At 38.4% G+C, this 12,079-nt stretch overlaps 1 protein-coding gene across 2 annotated transcripts in view; it reads left to right on the forward strand.

Moving 5' to 3' along the window:
- LOC135764855 (putative palmitoyltransferase ZDHHC13) overlaps positions 1–12,079 on the forward strand; it is a 316,314-nt gene that overhangs the window by 149,109 nt on the left and 155,126 nt on the right. For both annotated transcript variants that reach the window (XM_073811960.1, XM_065275546.1), the window contains exons 5-8: positions 10,500–10,644; positions 10,777–10,841; positions 11,135–11,297; positions 11,394–11,519. In XM_073811960.1, coding sequence (XP_073668061.1) covers positions 10,500–10,644; positions 10,777–10,841; positions 11,135–11,297; positions 11,394–11,519 — 499 coding nt within the window. The remainder of the gene's footprint in view (positions 1–10,499; positions 10,645–10,776; positions 10,842–11,134; positions 11,298–11,393; positions 11,520–12,079) is intronic.

Consider the following 12,079-nt stretch of genomic DNA (forward strand, 5'->3'; position numbering starts at 1 on the left):
TGTTCTTCACAGATTTTGTTTGTAAGGCTCTCAGCTGGACATCTTGTGTTCTTTCAATCTTTGTTGACCATTCAACCAGCTGATTAAAAGCAACCCCAATGGTGTCCCAGTCTTCATAACGAATTTTCAGAGCTTTAGAAATCTCTGGTTTCAGTCCAATTACAAATGCAGTTTTTAAAGGCATACCAGTGTCCTTGTTAAAATGCTCACTGTCATTCAAACCAGCATGTTCCAGCCAAGTTTGTTTAAAGCGATCTTCAAACCTTGTGACACTTTCCCCTGTCTTTTGCATGCAAGATGTAATTTTACCCCAATCAATCTCTGCAGGTTTTGATTCAAATAAGAATGTCTTTACGGCTTCCCATCCAGCTTCAATGTTCTCTTGAGACTCACCAACTTTGATGCTGACACTTTCAGTTAGCCTGTTTTGGTCACTGTCCCTCAAATTGACATTGAGAATGACTACTCCATCTAATGGATGTAGTGTGTAGATTTTGTGCAGTTTTTGTAGAACTTGCCAAACCTTCAATGGATGCTTGTATACATCGGGCAGTTCCCTTGACCATTTGTCAATCTGCTCAGGTGTTGCTGGCTGGTATGTTCTATGTGGAACATATTTCTTCACCATTTTTGTAACAGTGCGAGTTCGTCTCTCTCCATTCTCCTCATACTCCTCCTCATTGTCAACTTCAATTTCAGTCCTTCTGTTTTTGACAATTACAGGAGCGAGTCTGACCATAGATCTGCTCTTTGAGACATAGGTGTGAAAAGGTGATTTAACCTCTCTATCTAAATCACCGCTTTCACAGTGATCATGTGGTAGCTCTCTCAGCAGAGCCATTCGTTGTTGATTTTCAGTAACTTGTTGTTCAGTTACTTGCTTGTTGCAGCTGCTAGTTTCTTTAGTTGATGTCCTTGTTATAAAACAGTCTTGTTGCTAAATTTGATTTCAAGACAAATTGAATCAAATCTCATTCTGGTTTAACAGTTTCTTTTTGTCCCTTTTTTCATTTTGCAGTTGTTCAGATAATCCTCGAACCTTAGCCTTATCAGCTTCAATCTCACATTGTATTTTGTCCATCTCACACTTCTGCAGGTGCTGTTGAATTTGTTTGAGCAAAATCACAGACCATCCATCTTTCCTGGTGTTTGTCCTTAAGCGCTGTATCTAGCCCTTTTGATGTCTGGCAAAGCCCATTAGCCTCAGTTGCACTATCGGGCCTGTGCGAGCCAGGGCTTCAAATGGGCCTCGCGGAGCCAATAGCCTCAGACCTCCAGCTGTGTAGCCAAAATCACGACGCATTGTCAAGCCAATAGCGCCGCAGCGCTTCAGAAAACCCCGCCCTTAATACGCCTACTTGGATGTAACGTCACACAACTGCGCCTGTTTTACCGTGAGGAAGTCACTTTAATCTGACAGGAGTGAAATCGCATCATCATACAACAAACATAAAGAAAATAACTGAGGTGGCTGTTTGCACGGTGAAAGCCAAGATGAGAAGATAGAGATGTTTGCTCCATCCGCGGTGTTACTCTTGAAGTTTATGTTGGCTGCACACGAGCGATCTCACGACGAGACATTATCAGATCAATAAGCAATAGTAAACTTTATGAAGTAGGATAATTACAAATAAAGCGTTCATCTACCTAATGTGCCATTATACTATATACACAATATTTTAAAGAATATAACGAGTCATAGTTTTACATTTATATAAAATAATCTTATTTTAAAATATGCACGTGTGTCTAAATATGTAACGTTAAGTTTGTAATTATAGTTCTATGGCGATGTAAACATACTTACAAATTATAAGAGGTGTAATATCTTTAATCATGAAAACGTTAATAGTTGAGCATCACATGAAACACAAGGTAACTATCTAATAGCTATTTCAATATTAATAATGTGTCAATCAATAAATACTTTTGTCTATAAAGAACTGCCTCGAATAGCTGAATAGGACTGAAAATCCCTTTACTTGCATCTCAAAAATAAAAACTTTTGAGAAATCATTAGAAAATCTACTCGTTAAGAATCAACTCTGAATATACACAAGTATTTAAAAAGCTATGTTGCAGTGGTTAAGTTAATGATGGTTATATTTAACATTTTGTTGCATCTTACCATTTCTGTGTTTTTTAAGATGTGATCCTTATTAAGCAATCATTTTCAATAAACTGACAAGCAGCTGTAGTAATAATAGCGCGGTACTTTATTTACATATGAAGTTTATATCTGTGCACAAACAGGTGTATTTAAAGACATCTCCTCCGGACGGATTTTAAGATCCATGGCTCCTGTCGTCTCATCATCATCATCTTCGTTTCATCTCCTGCTCTTGCATTTGTTGCTGTGTCATCTTTCATATACTAAATAAAAACTCCTGGATGACAAACTGAAAGCTTTATGTTGGCATTTTTCTGTAAAACGGACACAAAAGAAAGCAGCACATGTGATGTTTTGTATAAAGGGTTTGCAAATACACATACAGTATACCGACATATAAAGTTTGCTACATTCAAATAAGAGTCAAATTAATCTCCAAAATGCCAGAAAGCATGGCTATGACTAATATAATAAAACCATGGTTACTTTTACTAAGGGCTGACTAAAAAATTCAACAGAGATGACAATATAACACAAAAAACACAATAAACACCCATGTAAGACACTTATGCAATCGTTATTTGTATTCCCATTTTAAGTGTTTTGTATGCAAACTTGTGTAGCATGTTAACTCACTGACTGTAGATACCATCGTCACTCGAGTGATCGCTTCTTTAATACATGGACGATGAAATGATGATCCAACACACATCCTTAATTTCTCATCACTGTTGCACTTTAAACACTTTGTTCTGTGCCCGAAACTTTAAACTTCTCCCGAACCGGTAGCGGTGTGCGCCGAATCCTTAGCATGGCGAGTTCGGCGTCGTAAAGCATCTTTGTTTTTTACATATGCAGATAATTTTCTTCAGTCCGAAGTACAAACATAGCAGGCATCTTCCGTTAAACAGTAAATTACTTGTGATCCCGATTATTTTGAAAGTTTTAAATCTGCAGACAGATGGATGCGCATCTTGCCAGAGACTCAGATAAACTCCGCCTTTGACCTTTACCACTCCCCTAGCCCCGAGAAGCCCGCTCTGGCCCAAGGAATTCGGCGGGCCAGAAAAGCCGGGCCTTAAGCCCCAACGAAGCACCAGTGAAGCACGATCATGCCCCGGAAGTGACAATGCAAACGCCACAGGCCTCGGCAGGCACTGGCATGCCCGCTTGAAGCCCAATAGTGCAAACACAGCTATTGTCCACTCTCTGAGTGCTATTGTCCACTCTCTGAGTGCCCCGGAAGTGACAATGCAAACGCCACAGGCCTCGGCAGGCACTGGCATGCCCGCTTGAAGCCCAATAGTGCAAACACAGCTATTGTCCACTCTCTGAGTGCATCTGTATTTCCTACAGATGTCATCATGGCATGTCCTTATCTCCAGTCTTTTGTCCAAATATGCATTCAGATTTACCATCATCTGATCAATGGTTACATTTGGAGGTTCTGTTCCATGCCGTTCTGTAGTGGGTCTCAGGTTAGATCCACAATCATTGTTTTTCATAATAGACTCAGCCATGGCCAGTACAACAGAAGTGCCCTCAGAGGTGCAAAAACAAAACAAAAAGGTGTTAGATCTGTTAAAGGTGCTTATTCAAACTGACCATTTGGAGTATACAGACAAACCCACTCAAACATAAATTTCTAAAATGTACTCTTAATAACAATAATTCGTTTGTGCTAAATTATTGTTTACTTCTTAATACTACAATTAAGAAAGCAAGAGAACCATAATAAAATATGTCTACTGTTTGCACACTAATAAACATTAGACTTCACACTTTAAACTCTTAGAATCTTTCTGAATCCTACTTCAGAATGCTCAATTAAAGTTCTTATTTTTCTATTTGTCACTCAGAACTTTCCATATCTTTCAATGGAAGGCAAATTGACTTAAAGTTCCATAATTTTGGTTCTAGACCATCTTTTTCTAACCTTGTTAGAATCTAACCAAATAGTGGCTACTGATAAGCACCCAGTCAAGAATTGTAAAATCTTGCAGCAATATCAGTCCCAAACTATTTCTGTGACTTCTACAGTTTCTGGATGAATGGACTAAATTGTTCTTTAACAATTCCTACAGACATTTAGAGAAAGGACCATGTTTCTACTTCTACAATCTCTATATGAATGGACTAAATTGTTTCTTAACAATTCCTACGGACATTTAGAGAAAGGACCAAGCTTCTACTTCTACAATCTCTAGATCAGGGGTCTCAAACTCAAATTGACTTGGGGCCATTTCTGAGATTGACATTTAATCGGAGGGCCGCAGAGCTATTTTAAGGTAAAAAAAGGACAATATTTCTGTAAATTGACTGTTAAAATTCTATTATTTAAAGTATAATAAAAGCAGTGGTTTATATCTTTTAAATTTATTTTATATTTTATATAAGTAAATAATTTCTTAACCTTCTCTTTAATAACTAAGGCCTATTAAAACCTTGCACTAAACTAACAAATAAAATTTCTGTATACATTAATAAACTATGTTTACAGTCATAGTATTGAATTTATTATGTTCCATCTTTGTTATTCCACAGTTTTAATGAATTTGCTATTATATGTGGAAAAATATGAATAAGTGAAAGTGATCCTAAAACTTCTGAATGGGTAGTCAATGTTACATAAGCTAGTTAAACAGAAAAAAATTATATTACTGCTAGGTGTAATTGCATAGCAAGCTACATAATAATAGTTTATACTTCATTATATATAGCATTATACATACTTTTATCCTCTGTATGTTTCCCCTCATCTTTCCTCTTTTAACCTGTTCACTTTGATGGCAATTTTTCGTATCTGTAGTTTAAAATCTGTTGCATTACATCTACGGCTCTGCCTCATATTATGCTGTGTTTCCATTAGAAGCTGTGACTTGTTGTTGATGTGAACCCCACCGCAGCTCTTCTCTGAGTAACAGCTGATATTCACCTGGAAGTAACAAATCTTCTCTGGACAAACACTACAAAGTCCCGACCAGATATACTGATCGTATGGTGACAATGATATGATTGACGCAAGGTTCAGATGTGGAATTAAAGTCCGATCACGCATTCCGTATGCTCGCAATCACGGAGCGCGCGTGGCTCATGGTTGCGTAGCAACGCGTGACGCCACGCCACGGAGCGCAACTTCCGGTCCCGAGCATTTTAGAAAGTAAGAAACGCCTTGACTCATTTTAACACGCGTTGTTAGACGCGACATGTGAACGAACCCTTAAACGTTTAGATTAAAAATTAAATGAATATGAAACAAAGTGAATAAAAATCTTTCTGCGGGCCAGATAATGTTATATTGTTGAAAAGTGCCGCGGGCCGCAGAGAGGGGGAGGGCGGGCCGCAAATGGCCCGCGGGCCGCGAGTTTGAGACCACTGCTCTAGATGAATGGACTAAATTGTTTAACAATTTCTACAAACTCCAGAAAAGGGACCAAGCCTAAATGATTAACAATGCTACACTATAAACATTGGTCTGCTTAATTTCTTAAGTAGTTCTTTAAAAGAGCTGATAAGTTTCACTCACCAAATGAAGATTTTTAAGACAAATTCATCAAGGTAGTTGATTCCACAAACAAAGTCCACAAGCATAGTCAATTTGTCTTTAATAATCTTCAGAAACTAGAATCTTCGAAATTCTTCAGTTCTCTTCTTGTTGCAGTGATGAGTGCTCTTCTTATCTGTCTCTTCTGGTTGGCTCTGCCAAATTGTTAGATTTTCTTGAATTTGGCTGCTCAAATTCAAGAAATTTTCATGGCTCGCCAACGCATTAGAATGTATCTAATATGTAAAATAATAAGCAGGACCAAGTGCATGTGGGGAAAAGAGATTTAATGAAGGTTCTTATGTAGCATAGTTCTTCAGGAGCGATGTTGTCGTGTCAACCTTCTACATTCTTAGGGCGCACTCACATTATCCAAACCAAACCAAGCCCCAGCGCGATTGTCACCCCTCCCTACTCCCCCAGGTGCACGCACTCACACTGTACTTTTTATCGATCCGAGTCCGGGCGCGCTTTCGTCATTAAGATGCGATTGTTTTGAAAAAAGCAGGAAGTAAATTCTCTCTTAACACTGGAACCCTCCGTAATGATAAGTCTGTGTTTTTTATTCGGAGTCGTTTGGTGCGCGATTACAGACAGCCCTCTCACATGTCATCATATTGCTTAGTTGATCTTTCACGTGCGCAGCTCGGACATTCACGTAACCCCGCTGCTCGCATCAAAAGGTTTTTACGGATGCAGTTGAAGGTGAGCGGTCGCGCAACTGACGTCTTCACCTTTTGAATCTCGCTCAGGCGCGATTGCGCTCACACCACAGCCTTCCGCGCCTGAGCCCAAGTGAACCGCGCTCCGGCCCACCTCTGCAACCCGGCCGCGGCGCGATTAACTGATCCGCGCCTGGGCGCGGTACAGACCTATGACACTAGTCAAACAAACCAGGCTTTGGGGGTCAAACGCAACACAGTTGCAACGTAACACATCAGACATTGATTACGCATAAAGAAATATACACAAAATCCTTCAAAGCGCATGTACAAAACTTGACTTCATCGACCCAAACTGCTTTCATGCTGACAACCATGAGCCCGCCAACAGGAAGTCAGCCATTTTGTATTGTTTGAAAAGTGCATGCGATGAACTTCCCAATGACTATTCACAGCCTAAATACCAATAACTAATGAATGAAATCCTTTAATCTTTAACCCGCATGAAAAAAACAACCCGCGGACACAGTTTAAACAGTAACCCAAATATGAACTCGAAAAAGAGCAGAGGACTTTGTTGGGCACCACATCTGTCATCGAATTCACACTTTATCTCTGGATAATTTTACAAAGCTGGGTTGGAGAAAGTTGTTCTTAAGAAGTTTTCAGATATAGGCAATAAAAACAATTTTCAAAAGGCATGACACAATTTTATTGCTTTATTTAGCCTAAGTACAATTAAACACCATAGAATGTACAGCGGGTGACCCCATTACCTTTATTATCGCATGTTTCTTTGACGAGAATTGTGTGAGATGTAAATATGAGGTAAATATGAGACATGAACAAATGTTATGCGAATGTACATAATGTATTTTTGCATTCAATTATGAAAATCGGAGTACACCACCCCCTTCAATACGATCCAAATTTGCATCCAATTGACCTCAATTGATTCAAGTGTTTACATGAAGGCTTTTCAATACGATTGAGCCATCAATACGATTACAAACTGATTATTTTGTTGCATGTAAACGTACCTATAGTGATTGGCTGTTTAGTGTGTCTTTTAGTTACAGACACAGGTGTGGCAGGGAGGCTCTCTAACGCCCTCTTTCTTCTAAAATAATGGGGATCGTTTTACCTACAGTCCTGGGGCTTGTTCTTCTTATGTCGCTGTGTTAACTGGATTTGATTGTTTATGAGGTCCAGATATTTAGCATGCCAAATATCTCACAGTGTGATTGTGACTCGCGTGCACAAGGATAGATTTGCCTGTGATTTCGGGGATTTGTCTGCGTTTTCTCAAAGCATGTCGGGGAGTCAAAATCAGGGCTAAAATCATGCAGTCTGAAATCGGCATAACTGCACATCATACTTCATTTACCACATTCTTTGGTGTATTATCTACAACTGCACAAAAGAGGGAAAATCTTATCTTATAATAAACTATAAATGCTGATAAAAGAACTTTGAATTCAATTTTATTTAAAGTGTTGCATTGGTTGTGGGTTTAAAAAAAGAGCAGCTGCCTCCAGAGATCATCTGTACAATCAATCAGTTTAGAGACATCACTCTTGCCAGGACATCACATGACAATGCATGACCACCACCTGTTTTTTATTCAGCTTTTTTGGTTGCTGTTATTAACACACGAACACAGCTTTGAACAGTTTTTTTTTAAATAGACTTAAATTAGATTTAAAATGTCCATGTTTTGTGGAAACATTCCATAGACGTAATGGTTTTTATACTGTACAAACTGTATATTCTATTCAATTTCCTTCCCCTAACCCCAATCATTGTGGGGACAATTGTGATAATTACACACACACTTCAATGTACCGCATTTACACTGCGGCATCTGTAATTGCAAACTTAAAACAAAAGATGCTACATGCACGCCGATAGGTATCAGTCCAGCATCGCCCAACCATAAAGTTGGTATAGTTGGTTTACAGCCTATGTTTGAAACCCAGGGTTCCCGCAGATCTTTGAAGTCATTTGAAAGTTTGTGAATCTGGGGAAACAAATTCAAGACCCTGGAAAGTTTTTTTTAAATAAACATAAATATTTTTTGGTCATTGAAAATGCTTGAATCTATTTTGTGCAACACATTTTCTGAAAAAAAAATCCATATTATTCCCTGTGTAGTGTAGGATGACGTCATAAAAATTCTAGACTTTGTAAGCACGTGTGCTAAACTGTTAGTATTAAATGCTTATATCTTCTTCTGAATGCGAATTTTGATCCATATCAAAATGCTTTTTTCCGTAGTTGTGTTTGACACATGAAAACTGTAACAATGTATCTTATGTTACTCTATTGTATTTGTTAGTTTTCTTCTTCTTCTTCCTGTTCCATTGCGGTCTATGGCAGCCCATAGAATAATTATTGTTATCGTTGTTATTATTATTATTATTATTGTTTTGTTATTATTATTATTATTATTACTGTAATTGTTATTATTATATAGTTTTTCCTAGTGTAAATGATGTGACCCTTGAAATGTTAATTAAATAAATAAAGATAACAATAGGTTAAAAGTGTTTTTCATTCTCACCTTAATGCTATCATCTGCAAACTAAAGGTTGTGGTGATATGTCCAGATACTGTATGTCTAGTAGACTCACAGACTACTTTTTCAGAATGACTAAAAAAAAATGTACAAACACAGATTAAATATACCGCTCACACGACCATGGCTTAGACAAATACATGCTTTATTAAATGAAAACACTTAAAATATTATGCATTTCCATTTTAAATATTGTGATTATACAATCCCTTGTTGAACGAGCCACAAGATGTCCTATTTAGCTCTAGATTCATTTCATGCATTGTCGGTTACCTGAAACACCAGTCAGTCAAAAAGGACACACAAAAAATCAGTTTGTGTCACAATTAAATGAACAAATAGCAGCAGCACGTGCAAGTCTGTCTCGGACGTGTAATGATCTGTGATTGTCTATGCCACATGCCTCAATCCAAAACCTCATTCACACAGACCTTTGGTCCCAGAAAATACCAGTAAAATTGCCAGACAAGCGTCTGTGTGAACACAAACTAGGAACACAAAATCCTATTAATCTTCTGGGATCGTTGCCGGAAAGAGGACCTAGTCAGATATACGGAAAACCCTCTGTGTGAACAAGAAACCGAACGAATGCCGTAATGGGTGTGTCGTAGTGAGGACGCGCGTGTCATCACAACAAAAGTTATGGTTCAGCTCCTTAAAACGAGAGATAACATGCATATAAACATTCACCACGAGAAATGTTGCAAACTAGATTGAAGCAGTTTTCAGGAAATTATAAATGAGATGCATAAACAATGACGCACGTGCCGTAGTGAGGACGCGCGTGTCATGGCAACATGAAGTTGGTTCAACTCTTTAAAATGAGGGATTTACAACATTCACGACAGGAAATGTCAGCAAACTGGACTGAAGCAGATATCAGATAAGTTAACTCGTCACTTACTGCGTTGAAACTGAGATCATTCAGCAGCATAAAAGAATATCGCGTCACATGCTCATTTAAGCTATAATAAACGAAGATGCCCGCACATCATCCCAAAAAGATATATCGTTCAGCTCCTCAAAATGCGGGTTTTAACTTAAATGCATATAAACAATCACGATGTGAAATGTCTGAAAACTGTATTAAAGCAGAGATCAGGGAGCTCGTCAAATATCCACTCAGAAGCTGAGATCATTCACCAGCATTAGAACGGCGCGTCACGCGCTCCTTTATAATCTTATCATAAACAAAAATGCACGCGAGTGGTTTATGGAGAGAGAAATAATAAATAAGATGCAAACTTCAGACGCTGCATAGAAGAGAGGGCAGGACTTTCAACAGGTCACGTGTCTTCCCGGGACCATCAGATGTTGGGTAATTATGGCAGTGTGAATGAACAAAAAAATCTAAGGATTCTGGAAAAATCAAGGATGCCTTTTACGTGTATTTTACGGAATCAGGCGCGATTTCTGTGTGAAAAGGGCTCAATAGACCTAAGTTTAACTGACCTGTGTCAGTGGACGAGCCCCTGAACGGAGTGGCATTTGCCACTGGTAACCGCTCCCCCCCCCCCCCCCTACTTTTTCATGTATGTGTACATCATGTGATTTGGGTTTTGTATTTAACATTGAGTGATTGTGTTTGTTCACATCTTTTAACAGACAGGGTCATTTATCTATGGTCATTCAGCTCATGCGTTATGGAGCTGACCCATCAGTAGCAGATGGAGAGGGGTATCGTGGTCTTCATCTGGCAGTTCTCTTCCAACATTTGCCCATTGCTGCATACTTGATGGCCAAAGGACAGGTATGATTAACACACATTGACATTATAAAATTAAAGGTTTGAACTGAGGATTAAGTACCGGTAATGCAAAAGTTTATATATATAAAAAAAAATACTTACATAGTTATATGTAAAAATTCTGTATTGTTCTAGGAAGTGGATTCCCTGGACATAAATGGACAGACCTCATTGATGTTAGCGGCACAAAAAATAATTGGGTAAAACTCGCAGTCAAACTCAATAAATAATGGTCACAAAATTAATTTACATTTGTGCATTTGGCTTTCTCTAAGGTAACTTTGATTAGTTTGTATGTTATGTGGAATCCCACACCTATGACTTGGTGGTAACACACTGCTGTCTTCAGTTAAGTCAAAGCCTCTGCCAAATGCATAAATGTAAAGTGTTACAGATGTCATGTGCAACCTTGAAAGGTGAGGTTACAAAAGCTTCACTAGTTTTGTGTTATTGCTTATTTTTTAAACTGTCTGTGTGGTTCTATTAAACATAGACCTGAGCCAACAAACTTCCTGCTGAAGTGCAATGCTTCAGTGAATGCAGTGGATAAAGTGAACAGAAACTCTCCTCTGCATTGCGCTGTGCTGGCCGGCAATGTAGATGCTGCCCACATCCTGTTGGAGGTTGGAGCCAGTGTTGACCTGGAGAATGCCAATGTAAGCAGCATAAGGAGTTTTTACAGTACTATTAAAGAAAGATACTGGCTAGTTTATTTCTTCCCAGATTAGTACAGGTGACTTTTTTTATTTCAGGGTCATACTGCTATTGACCTGGCACACCAGGTGCGCAGTCCTCTGCTCATTCACATGCTTAACGTGGTGAAGACTGAGCGAATCAAGGCCAACTCCATGTGCTTGAAAGTTTTCAATAAATACAAGGTACCCTCACACATTTAGCTAGCTGAGAAAACAATATACGGGTGCTGGTCATATAATTAGAATATCATTAAAAAGTTGATTTATCTCACTAATTCCATTCAAAAAGTGAAACTTGTATATTATATTAATTCATTACAAACAGACTGATATATTTCAAATGTTTATTTCTTTTAATTTTCATATGATTATAACTGAAAATCCCAAATTCAGTATCTCAGAAAATTCGAATATTGTGAAAAGGTTCAATATTGAAGACACCGGGTGCCACACTCCAATTTAACTAATTGACTCTAAACACCTGCAAAGACCTTTTAATTGTCTTTCAGTCTGGTTCTGCAGGCAACACAATTATGGGGAAGACTGCTGACTTGACAGTTGTCCAAAAGACGACTATTGACACCTTGCACAAGAAAGGTAAGACACAAAAGGTCATTGCAATAGACGCTTGCTGTTCACAGAGCTCTGTGTCCAGGCACATTATTAGAGAGGTGAAGGGAAGGAAAAGAAGTGGGATAATTTTTTTTACAAGCAATAGGGATAACAGGATTGTGAAACAAACC

The sequence above is a fragment of the Paramisgurnus dabryanus genome, chromosome 2, assembly GCF_030506205.2.
Source record: "Paramisgurnus dabryanus chromosome 2, PD_genome_1.1, whole genome shotgun sequence".
Classification (NCBI taxonomy): domain Eukaryota; kingdom Metazoa; phylum Chordata; class Actinopteri; order Cypriniformes; family Cobitidae; genus Paramisgurnus; species Paramisgurnus dabryanus.